General features: G+C 48.6%; 1 protein-coding gene across 2 annotated transcripts; it reads left to right on the plus strand.

Annotated features, from left to right (window-relative positions):
• Nucleotides 1-7,358: 7,358 nt before the first annotated feature.
• NPFFR2 (neuropeptide FF receptor 2) lies at nt 7,359-11,882 on the plus strand. 2 transcript variants are annotated; one of them, XM_083861609.1, is made up of 4 exons: nt 7,359-7,630; nt 9,211-9,551; nt 10,275-10,374; nt 10,807-11,882. In XM_083861609.1, exons 2-4 carry the CDS (start codon nt 9,236-9,238, stop codon nt 11,624-11,626), a joined length of 1,236 nt encoding a protein of 411 aa, XP_083717735.1. In that variant the 5' UTR covers nt 7,359-7,630; nt 9,211-9,235; the 3' UTR covers nt 11,627-11,882. The 2 variants fall into 2 exon arrangements, with proteins under 2 accessions (XP_083717735.1, XP_083717736.1); XM_083861610.1 differs by lacking the exon at nt 7,359-7,630 and adding an exon at nt 8,854-8,966.
• Nucleotides 11,883-12,167: the final 285 nt, after the last annotated feature.

Below are 12,167 nucleotides of genomic sequence, written 5' to 3' on the forward strand. Positions count from 1 at the left end.
GTCTTTGCCTTTTGCTCTCTGGCGCCTCTCTCCCGCCATGCTCAGCTGCGGACAGTGCTGGCAACATCCATGGATGTGGTTTGGGAGAAGAAGCAGTGTCCAGGCTCCTCCTCTGCAGCCCCCGGGGCTGGGCAGGAAGCAGCAGAGAGAGGGGCACGACAGTGGGGTCCTTGGAGTGTTCATGGGGTGCTGGGGTATCCTGGATGGGCTCTGTCCCCCTCCTTATCTCATGTCTCAACACCACTGGCTCTCCAGCCTGTCCTGACATCACGCTTGGGACTCCAAGGGGGAGTCCAGGCTGGGGTTTCAGGGACCAAATTCCCTGTTTCCAGCCCATTTCCAGCAGCTGGAAGCTTCAGAGCTGGCTGAGAAAGAGGAGGCCTGAGTTGTGTGGGGTTTTGGGGATCAAAACAGGGCACTCCATGTTGAGCCTGGGCCAGGCACCTTCATGTCCTGGAAACAGAGACTGAGGTTTGTGTTTGGGGGGCACCAGGCTCATTTGGCTTGTTTTAGGGTACTGTAATAAATAAATCAGGCTTTTTCCTTGGCTCAGAAATGGAGGCCAAGTCCTCCGTTGCTGGCACTTGGAACCAGCCCCACCCGGGCAGTTTTAGGGCTGTGAAACAGACTCCAGTCCTGTCTTGGGAGTGCGAAGGGAGGCTCACCCCGGCAGTTTAAGGCTTTGATCAGAGAGCCAAAAACCCGCATTTAGGGGCTCAGAGCAGCCCCAGACCCATGGGAGACGGCGGGACCCGGAGGGCGGAGCGAGGCAGCCCCGGGCTGCGGGGCAGTTCAGGTGTCCGAGGGCATTTGCGCCCCGGGGGTCGCTCCTTCAGGCGGCGGGAGGAGGTGCAGGGACTTCGGCCTCCTGTCCTCTACCCCCCATGCCTCTCTGTCACCCAGATGCTCTTTGCAAGGAAAAAAATAGGAATTATGCCACGGAGAAATGCATTTACAGCAGAACTGGACACATCTGGACAATGTGGCCAGTCCATGGAAGTCAAACCGGTAACCATCCAGGGGGATTTTAAGTCGGCTACTTGCAGATTTCATTTCCCAGAAACTCAAATTTTTTTTGACACCTCTTGCTTGTACGCTCCCCTGTTGGAAGAGGTCAATTAGTCTTTTTAATTACCAGATTACACAAAATAGGGAAAACCAACCAGCATTCCCTGAACACCTCCATCATTTCGTACCCATCCGCAACCAGGGGCCGATGGACAGCAGCCTGCCCTGAGCAGGCTCCGAGGGTGGATGACCCTTGAGGTCCCTCCCAACCCAAACCGTTCTGGTGTTCCACGATGGTTCTGTGAGCTCTCCTTGCTTTTATTTTGCATCGTGTCCTCCTTTCTGCTCGCAGCAGATGGCGCCGCCGGCCTTCAAAAGAGTTGGAAGCGTCCTGGGACGCGGTCAGCCCTGCCTATCGCTAGGTTGTTTTTAAAACTAAAAAGACATATATTCTGCAATGATCTGTGATGAAGACTCAATGTCGGGGTGTTCCACGGGCTACGGGGGGGAAACAGAAAGCGATTCCCTGCAAATTTCAATTCCTGGCATGTTTTGCCGCTTACATGAATAACACCTCTCCATCTGAAACTCTTTGGATTCCAAAGTGAACTGGCCACGTTTTGGGCTTCCAGGCAGAGGGAATGTGAATATGAGAACGTGATGAGGAAATAGAGAAATAGAGAACTGCAGCAGTGTGTGTGTGTGTGTGTGTGTGTGTGTGTGTGTGTGTGTGTGTGTGTGTGCAGGGAGAGCTGGAGTAGGAATTTTAGACAAAATCCCCTTACCTGTTTGCAGGGCCTTCAGGATCCTCTCTTGGTCAGAGGTTTCTCTATCTGTGGCTTTTTAGTGCATCCAGCTCCAGGCCCCCCATCATCCTGGGATTTTGGGATTCCATCTGCTGCATCACATGTGGCTAAACTGCCCTTACTACAATGTTTGTGCATGGCCGGAGCTTCTCAGCCTCCATTTACAGCACACGATGATTACATACAGAGTTGCAATTCCACACTGAGTTATGCTGGAAAACGATTTGTTGGTTAAATTCATATTGGGATAATTGTTTGTTCTCTCAAATTTAAATTATTTGTCAAAGGATTAATTTTAAACTATCCCAGGAATAAAAAGGGGAGTAGAATAAAAAGGAGAGTGTAAAAAAATAGGAATTTATTATTATTAAAGAATAATTCCTACACCCATCAAATCATTAATTGGAAGCCTGTTCTCCTATAACCTGTCTTTGGGATGCTGTTTTCCGTTCCAGAAAAATCTTATGCAGAGGCAGGTAAGGCAAAACCTGCCATTTCAGCTATAAGAGCCACCTGGTTTCACCTGGGCCACACAGACTGTTTTTTTCCCCAAGTTCCTGATGTAAAAGCTGGAATTTCCTGAGAGCCTGGCTCTAAATGCTGGAGCTCAGCAGGTAGGAGCAGAGATGCCCTGGGAGCACTCAGAGCCCCGGGGGGAATCCGGACTGTAATGGACGGGGGGTGTCGGGAGTGGCAGTTGCAGAGGTAACCGTGAGTCCCTGACCTTGGGAACGAGCTTCCCGAGGCAAAGGGATGCCTCAAACACAGCAGAGCAGGGAGGCTCCGCAATGGAACGTACCCGAGAAACTCTTCCAACCAGGCATTCCCCCAGGCCAGCGGCGGCTGCAGGTGACAGCCCCCAAGCTTGGCGCCCGGCTTTGGGCTGGGCTCTCCGCTCCCTCCTTCCTCCCGTCCCTCCTCCCTGCCTGAGGCAGGAGCTGCGGGGGCTCCAGGAGCGCCGGGGGCTGCAGCCTCGTTGCTGCCTGCGCGGAACCAGCGGCTGCGGCGGAGCTCCGGCGCCTGTAAGCGGGGTACCCTGGGGGACCGGGCTGGGGACTGCCTGTGCCTGTGCCTGGGCTGTTCCTGCCTCCCTGCCGGAGCCGGGAGCTGAGGGAAAACTGCAGGAGCTTTGCCAGCAACAGGTCTGTCTGTGTGCGTGTGTGTGTGAACTGGAATGCTGTTTTCACTGCCCAGAGGCGCCCAGATTTACTGGGGGTAGGGGCACGACGCTGCCTGCACGGGGATCCTGGTGGTGCCAGGGACCTGCCTGCTGGGAACAACCCTTCCTGTGCTGCTGGAGTTGGTACCGGGGTGGGCCAGGCTGGAATACGGAGCAGTTCATGCACTGGAGGGGGACAGGGGCGGCAGCAGGTGCCCCTGACCCTCTGGTTTTGGGGTTCCAGAGGTGAAGGACACTCACAGCCTGCACCAGCGCCTGTTGTTGCAGCTGCTCCTGGGGGACCCAATCCACCTGGGCTTGGGAGCTGGACCAGAGCTCAAGGATGGGGAAAAGATGAACCTGGGGCTGTTCATTTTCCCCCCAGTGACTAAGACATAATTTCACTTTACTCTTCTATCAGTAGCAGGTACCTCCAGTAGGAGAAAAGTATCTGGAGCTTGGAGTACCTCATGTTAGCCTTTAAATCTGAACCACTTCAGCGGCTGCAAAGTATAAAATGCAGTGAGATCAGTTTGGAGTGTTTTGCTGGGAAAATAGAGATTGAGTGTAACTCTGAGCAAAGGAGGAGTATTTTCTGAGGCTGGCAGGTAAGTACCTGTAAGATGGCACCTCATCCCAAAAGAATGGACCTGTGCTGCTGGTTTTTTCCAATGAAAATCCTAGCAAGGGAAACTTACTTCCAGTCCTTGCTGTTTGGAGAGCTGTGGGTTCCTGCTGTCATTTACTGAACAAAATTGGCTTCAACTGGAGTCAAACCAAGGGGTTTCCGAGGTAACCTCCCAGCATGTCAAATTCCTGACATCAATCAGAGGCACCTACCCATGTTATCCAGGTAGGGCTTAGAATTTGGTGTTGATTAAAATCAAGTCACTGAGGCAGCAGTAAATGGAAATTCAAGAGCACCAAAAGGGTTCAAATCCTCTAGAGTGGGTTTCAGGAAAAAAAAAATAAATCAATGAGTACTTGAAGTCCCTGCGTGGGTGTGGATGGCAATGTAAAAGGGAACAGTCAGAGGGTAGGAAGGTACAGGGAGAGTCCAGCCCTTCCACAACCATTATCTTCCTGGAGAGGTGACACTGTATTTAAACCTCTGCTGTCACCTTTGCAGACAGTTCTTCTCCTGTGCAGCCTGCACAGTTACCTAAGGCTGAAGGTGTCGCCTCCGGGCAAATCCAGCATTAGGCTGTGGGGAATTGTTAAGGATCCAACCCCATCGTGCTGGACAGGGAGCTCACCTGTTCTACCCTCGGGCCAGGCAGGCTGCTCTGCCCAATTTCTAGTGGGGCATAATCGAGTATTCTGCAGCCCGGGAATTGGGGTGAGATGCTGTTTATTGTAACGAGCTCTAATTAAAGATGCCCCGTGTGAGCAGGTCATGGGCTATTTGCTCTCTTGCCCGTGCGGTAGAGGGCAATGACACTTCCATGGTAAAAGAGATGGAAACCAAACAATTCCATGGCTCTTGCTCATTTTTCGCTCATTTTTCTCTCCAAGCAGAAACATCACCTGGTGCAAAGAAGCCTTGTGATGTGCTCTGTGCTTTGGAATCGGTTTGGTTTTCTTCTGGTCATTTACTTTGCAGTGATTACAGGATCCTCTGTGCCCCTCATTTTAGGGGGAGACACAAACCACCTGCTGACAGCGCTATCTCCCGTACCTGGTGAATTAGCCCTCGCTGGCTGATGGGCTCCAAAACACTTCTTTTGTTTGCCAATTCTATCCTCCACTGGACTATCTCATAATTGCCTCACTTTTCAGGGTTTTTTTACCTCTTTCTACCTGTCCCCCAATTACTCTCCTCAGTTTCAGTGCCCCAAATGACAGGGCTGTCAGAGAGTGACTCATGAGCAGAGGCTGAGTGGAAAGGTGCAATTTAGGCGGCTCATCTCTCATTAGTAGGGAATTTAGTGCTGCCAAGAGCCCGGCAGGGATCATTGATTTAGCAGTTCCTACAGACTAAAGCCCAGCACTCACTGCTAAACGCTGCTGGAGCATCTCTCCAGGGAAAAAGCTGGGACCAGTCCAGATATTTTGTGGGGTCCCTGCCCAGTTTCCAATGATGGATGGGAAAATGCTACTTGGAGACTGGATCCCGGGAGAACTTCAGTAATTTCCTCCTGAAAGCTTTTAAAACAGGGACTTGCTTCCAAGGTAAGGCAGCTAAAATCTTATTGCTTGCCAGGCTTCTCAATAAAGTGATGGCATAAGTGTGCCTGGGTGTGGAAATCTTTTTTTAACCTGGTTTCAGGGAACAGTTGGCTGAGATTTTAGTTAAAATTTAAAACAGCCTGTGACACATCAAATTGAAAATGTATATATATATTCAGAAGCTTAAAGGTTGACTGAGCATGAAGTGAAAAAAAAAAAAAAAGGTTATAATGACAAGGAATAGGTAAGCAGCCTCAGCTCTAATGAGGCAGGGTGGAAATTATATATACACACAAACACACACACACATATATATATATATATACGGAGCCATAACAAACTTGTGAATACCTCACCTGCCATTTTCATCTCCAGATTTACATTTGTGATTTGGCTTTGGAGTGAAATGTTTTCTATTCCCAGCTCAAGTGGATGAGTAATCTGCAACTAAGTCTTGTGTTTATTACAGTCATCCTGCTGATAGCCATGTTCTTTATCATTTGAAGTTTGGGATCTTTTAAAAAGAAATACCTTGACAAACTATGTTCTTTGGCCCCAGCTCAGACTATGCAGATAAATGGCTCTGAGGGGAGGATAAGCAGTTTAAGCCCATTGAGAGGAGATCTGTGTGCAGTTCCTAGATTGGCACATCTCCCTGGGACTGCCCACTTCAAATGGAGAAATTTGCTTCTCAAGGTGCACTTGTTTTTCTTTATGAAAGTATATGTCAGTAAGAAAAAATTATTTGATTGCAACTGGCTATTTTTAGGGTGTGTTTTCTTCCACAGCTCCTTTCTCCCAGCTGAAAATATACTGGGATATTCGGGCTTATTTGGAGATAAACTACTCTGAAGTAGTCATATAAAATATCATGGATATACTGATGGATGAAATAGCTAAACACTTGAAGAGTAAATTCTATTATCTTAATTCACAAATCTCCCCAGAGTCTGTAGGTGGCAGCTCAAGCTCAAGCCCTGCATGACCCAGACCAAACACCTCCTGCCCCAGTGCCTGTTCCGTGCCTGAGCCCCAGGAAATGGGGTTTTGGTGTGGCTGCAGCTCCCCTTGGCTCTGAAGGAGAAGCAAAGATGAGCCCACATTGCCACGGTCTGTGCATGGGGGTCCTGTGGAACAGCATTTTAGTGTTCTAGTCAGTGGCCTTTCCTGGTTCCCTGAGGCAGAGGATGATCCATAGATTTCTCTCTCTCTTATTCCTCAGACACTCACAGACCGATGTCCTGGTCTTTTTGCCATCCTTCAGGGGCTGTATTTTGCCCCTGGGACTTTCTCACTTTTCAACAGACCAGGGATTGTTTTCCAAGGTCCCTGGGAAATCTGTGTTGTTGTGTCATTGCTGAGCTCAGGACAAGGGAAGAACAAGGTTTTTTTTATCACATACCGCATTAAATGTTCTTTATGTACAACAACATGCTCCTACTGGTCTTCCACTCTCTAAAGTTTCCTTATTTTTGTTTCAGCCTCAGAGGGATTCTGTGAGGGTATTTCACACATAAAAATCAAGACATCAGGCTGACAAACCCAGCAGGTTGTGCACAGGGGTGAAGCAGTGGTGGCTGTTCCCTGGGATTTCTTCCATATGCCCAACAAAAATAATTGCATCACTCCATAATGATTTTGAACTACTACTTTAACAACTGGGAACTGACTTTCTGTACCCAGAGGTACAAGATTGTCCTGGTCAGACTATGAGATGTTACAGTGTGTGTTTGTCTATGGAGGCTGTGACTGGGATTTCAGCAGGGAATGAGCCTCGTGTTTGGAAACCCAGTGTGTGTGTCAGGGCAGGTTTTCACTCAGGGAGCCTCCCACTTTATTCCTTTGCAGATTTTCTCTGGTATATTAAATGAAGAAGGGAGGCCTTGCTCTTATCAAATTACCACGTGGAAGTGAATTACTGCTATTTGTCATCTTATAACAATTAGGTATTGCATTATTTTTTTCCTTCTCTTAGATGATTTATGTTTCTGTCCTATGTGCCTCTGTCAATTATTTATCACTGCTTGTTTTAGTCAGCAAGGACGCTGTGAAAACACAAGGCACCAGCTTAATTTTTCCTTCCAGACAATCCTCCTCCCCCTCAGTTTCAGGATAATAAAAATCCATGGAGCTTTTCCATTTCCTGTGATCTGCAGTGTTTGTACAGCCACTTCCCTTTGCCTGCCACAGCCAAAATTTCATTAGTGCAACTGGGATAAGACTCAGCTCCAGTTTTGCCTCAAGGCTGTTTACAACTTCTTGTTTACCAGTTATGAACCAAAACTATTCCAGAGATCATTACTGAGGAGATTAGAAGCTGCTGCTTCACGGCATGGTGTCAGAACAAGAGAGAAAACATAAAATATGTATCCAAAATAATGATTATTCCTCCTGCTTTCAGCGTGGTAAGGGACAATCCTGTCACGGAATGACCAAGAACTTCTGCCTCAGGTCATCAGAGACCCCTTGAAAAGCGAAACTCCAGCAGGTAAGGGAGGAAAGGCACCTCTGCCTGACCTGCTGGGGACAGCACAGGGACAGCTGGGGATGGGGACTGGGAATGTGGTGGGAGCCAAAAGCCACCCTCCCCCAGCCACAGCGTCTATCTAAAGCAACTCCTCTGGGAAGCAAAAGATTACAGAAGAAAATTACTGGGTAATAATAATAATAATGTGGGGAAGAGCAGCAAAGGGAGCCACAGGAAGTCTAAGGGAGCAGGAGGAATGCTGGCTTTTAAATGGGGTGACACAGCTGCTCCTGGGATTTATAAAACACAACTTCAGGTCTGGGATTAAAGGAACAGTGTGAACTTGTACTGTCAAATATCTGTATTTGCATTCTGCCAGTGTTCCCCATCCTGAGCCCAGGTTTGGGTGCAAGTGCTGCTTCCTTGAGGGGTCAGGAAAATTGGCATTAAAGCACTTCTCACAAGGCTGACTCTGAGCTCTGTCTGGGGAAAGCATTTGGCACATCAGACATTTCAACAAGAGTACTTCCAATACTTCCAAAAGCATGTTGAATCAAAACTAATAAAGGTAAACAAGCCTTTCTCCACAGGGACAGCTCCACAGAATGCACAGCTATTCCTACACTTGTTCAAACCTACAAGCAGCCAGTTTTTCGTGACAGATTCCAGATTTTTGTCTCCCTACCTGACTGTGCAGGCATTTAATAAATATGTAAAATAGAGACTCATTAAAACACTGCACTGCTGCTAAACAGGCACGAGAGACCAGAACATGATGGGTTTTCACTGCTCCCCTTGTTCCAAACCTGAGGCACAGCAGAATAAATACTTTTTTTTTTTTTTTTTTTTTTTTTTTTTTTTTTTTTTTTTTTTTTTTTTTTTTTTCCCTGCACTTGTTTCCTGAAAGTAAAGCACTTGCAGAGGCTTTGCTGTTCATATAAGCTCATCAGGATTTGGATACTCGTGCCTGAATTTAAATTCCATTTCTATTAAGGAATTTGAAGCATCTTAAAAGCACCTGCACTCGTACTTTAATTTCATGCCTGCTGCCACCAATCAATTTTGCTGCTCTTTCATTAGGAACATTGTACCCCCTGCTTCTTTAAGGCAACCTCATCTGGGAGACAAAGTAGATGTGGGAAAAAAAGTTTGGAATGTTGCCTCCAAGTCAAGCTACCTTCTTGGAAATGAAGGCAGATCTCTTGTAGCTCAGCCTGTTTCAAACATGGTGTGATCCTTCTTGACTGCAGACTTGGAGTTATGTGGCTTGTGAACAGGGAATTAAATCAACCAACTGTACACAAAACCATCTCATGTCCATGAAATGGGGCTGGATTTGGATACATGCAGGCAGAAGGTTTGTGCAGCCTCAGAAAGCTTTAATCCCTGTTTTTCAGTGATGGAATTTGTGGCTTTTTTGTGATTGTTGCTCAGCCACCTCACTGCTGCCGGAGTGCACGTGAGCTTCACACTTACTTCAGCACGCAGTGTACTCAAAGCAGATAACAATGCTAATATAATAATAACAATAATAATAGTATCACATTCCTTCAGATCAATTGCAAGCAGACTAAAATGACCTCTTTACAAATCTCCTTTAGGGCACATTAGAACAGAAGGGAGAAAATGGACTCGAACTCTTCGTTGGATTGGCCTCAGGTGCTCAATTACGAGGGGACATCCAAGTACCTTTACTTGGAAGGAAACGTCTCCTATGTGGACTTCTACCTCCACCAGCCTTCGGTGGCTGCTGTCTTCATCTCTTCCTACCTCCTCATCTTCCTCCTCTGCATGGTGGGCAACGGGGGGCTCTGCTTCATCATCCTGTGGAGCAAGCACATGCGCACCGTCACCAACCTGTTCATCTTGAACCTGGCCCTCAGCGACCTGCTGGTGGGGGTCTTCTGCATGCCCACCACCCTCCTGGACAACATCATTGCAGGTGGGCTGGGAGAGCCAGGGGCACAGGTCACAGGGGCTCTGTGGGCACTCTGAGTCCCTGCCATTGATTCCTTAAGCTTTAGCTTTCATATTTTCAGAGTCTGTGCTGCTTAGGTGTAGCTCTGAGCCTTGCATTAAGTGCTAGTGAGCTCTCTTCACAGAGTAGGTAGACAGGACAAATCCTTTTTCCTGTTGAGGACCAAGAACAATTTTCAGTCCAACACCATAAACAATGGGGGACTGAAGAGGGAAAACAAGAAGGATGAGACCTCACAACCTGAAGTTGTAATTGGACAATTAAACCCCAATATGGAAATGGACCAAAACATAAAAATGTAAGACCTCCTGACTGGTCAGCCATTTTGTGACCATTTTGGGTCCACCTTGGGTGTAGCCCTGGTCAGGCTCCTGTCCTGCCCAAGATGGATTCTGGAGGCCTTACAATAAATATCTACTTTATTTTATAGCTCTGTCTAGTCTCTGTTTCAGGTCAGCCTTCTCAAGACATCACCATCAGAGGTGAGGTCAAGCGGAAAGTGTCCCTGCCCATGGCATGGCATTCCTGGCCATGGTTGGAACTCCAGGATCTTTAGGAGTTCCCTTCCAATCCAAACCACTCCATGAGTCTATGATTCTACTCAGGAAACAGAAGATGAGAGCAAATGGTTTTAAGCAGAGTTTTGCAGTGGGATGGCAGCAATTCTGACTGCCTGTTTCCTTTCAGGATGGCCCTTTGGGAGCCTGGTGTGCAAGATGAGTGGGATGGTCCAAGGAATCTCTGTTTCTGCCTCTGTCTTCACTCTGGTTGCCATTGCTGTGGACAGGTAAGATGCTGTGGTGTCTGTAACCATCACCCTCATCTCCCCTGGGCCCCTGACCACACTGAGCCCATTCACTAACCCTCCCAACACACCACAATAAATCAGATGCATTTTGGTCCAAAGGCTGTTAAGCAAAATAAAATGTGGCCAGGTCTAAAAAGTAATTTGCTCCTCCACTGGTGTCTCTTAAACACGGTGGGACTGGGCTATCCTAGCCTGCCTGGAATTGGTTTGTTCTTCAGCCATGAAGCTGGAAAGCAGAGGTGTTAATACCTGCCGTGGTTAACTGGAGCAGCACAGGCAGCAGCTGATAGGGAGGAGGAAGAGATGATTCCCTCTCTGCTCTTTGAAAAATAGGCCATTTAAAATGTGTGTGCATCCTTGCCTAGGTAAGGAGGCATTCCTTACACAGCTTCTCCGGTGCCTTTGCCACAGGTTCCGGAGCATTGTGCACCCGTTCAAGCAGAAGCTGACCATCCCCACTGCCGTGGCCATCATCGCGGTCATCTGGATCCTGGCCGTGGCCATCATGTGTCCCTCGGCAGTCCTGCTCCAGGTGCGGGAGGAGAAGCATTTCCGGGTGCTCCTGGGCTCCGGCAACGCCACCCGCCCGGTGTTCTGGTGCCGGGAGGAGTGGCCCGACCCGGCAATGAGGAGGATCTACACCACGGTTCTCTTTGCCAACATCTACCTGGCTCCCCTGTCGCTCATCGTGGTCATGTACGCCAGGATTGGCATTTCCCTCTCCCACGCGGCCGTGCCAGGGGCAGGGAAACGCAGCCAGGAGCAGCGACACAGCGCCTGGAAGTGGAAACAAAAAGTCATCAAAATGCTCGTTTTGGTGACCTTGCTTTTCGCCCTGTCCTGGCTGCCCCTGTGGACCCTGATGCTGCTCTCGGACTACGCCAGCCTTTCTGACCTCCAGCTACAGCTCATCAACATCTACATTTACCCCTTCGCCCACTGGCTGGCCTTCTTCAACAGCAGCATCAACCCCATCATCTACGGCTTCTGCAACAAAAACTTCCGCCGGGGCTTCCAGGCCGTCCTCAGGCTCCAGCTCTGCTCCAGGGCAGCCTGTTCCCAGGCTGGCCCAGGCAATGCCATCCTGCCAGCATCCACTGCCAGGAAGGATCGAGCTCCTCAGACAGCTGCGGAGGAGAGGCAGCCAGATAAGAAAGGAAACGGAGTGAGTAGCCAGCAGCATTTGATCATGGAGGATCTCAAAGAGCCCTGCGACAACGGGGTCAAGTGAATCCCTCAGAGCAGCTGAAACAGGGCTGCTTGAACCATATCTGTGGTCACATTTCAGCATGTGAGTAATCCCTTATCCCATAACTCTCATGGACTGAAGTGTTGCAGACACAGTCCAGAACCCACCAGTCCCTGGATTTCCTTGTGGTTGTGCTCCTTCCTTCCCAGACATTGTGAATGCCAGCTGGGTCCTGCTCAAATGACAAAATTCAACATTTTCCATCACATTCCCCTTTGTTGTTGTTATTTCTGTCATATCCACTATTATTGCAGCTAGAGAAGCAAACAGAAGTGAAAATTTGGGAAATAAAGGATAAGAAATGAGGTTTGTGGTATGTTTTTTGGGGAACTCAATTTGATGTTGTGGGGGATATGAGTCGCCCAGAAAGACTGAAATTTCCATAGGAGCAGGAGAGAAAACACTTGAGAGCCCACTGGATCGGACAAACCTTAGCAGGTACAAGGGTGACGTTGGAAGCTCCTGGAGGTGGTGAGGAATGAGATCTGTGCAAGGACCAGGACTGGATCACAGAGCACTAGGG

The sequence above is a fragment of the Zosterops lateralis genome (genome assembly GCF_965231275.1).
Source record: "Zosterops lateralis genome assembly, chromosome: 5".
NCBI classification, from domain to species: domain Eukaryota; kingdom Metazoa; phylum Chordata; class Aves; order Passeriformes; family Zosteropidae; genus Zosterops; species Zosterops lateralis.

Excerpts from the sequence above, each read along its gene's own strand:
- NPFFR2 (XM_083861609.1), top strand. The coding sequence starts at position 9,236 with ATGGACTCGAACTCTTCGTTGGATTGGCCTCAGGTGCTCAATTACGAG. Across the intron at positions 9,552-10,274 it reads CCTGGACAACATCATTGCAG|GATGGCCCTTTGGGAGCCTG; the intron begins GTGGGCTGGGAG and ends GTTTCCTTTCAG. Across the intron at positions 10,375-10,806 it reads GTTGCCATTGCTGTGGACAG|GTTCCGGAGCATTGTGCACC; the intron begins GTAAGATGCTGT and ends CCTTTGCCACAG.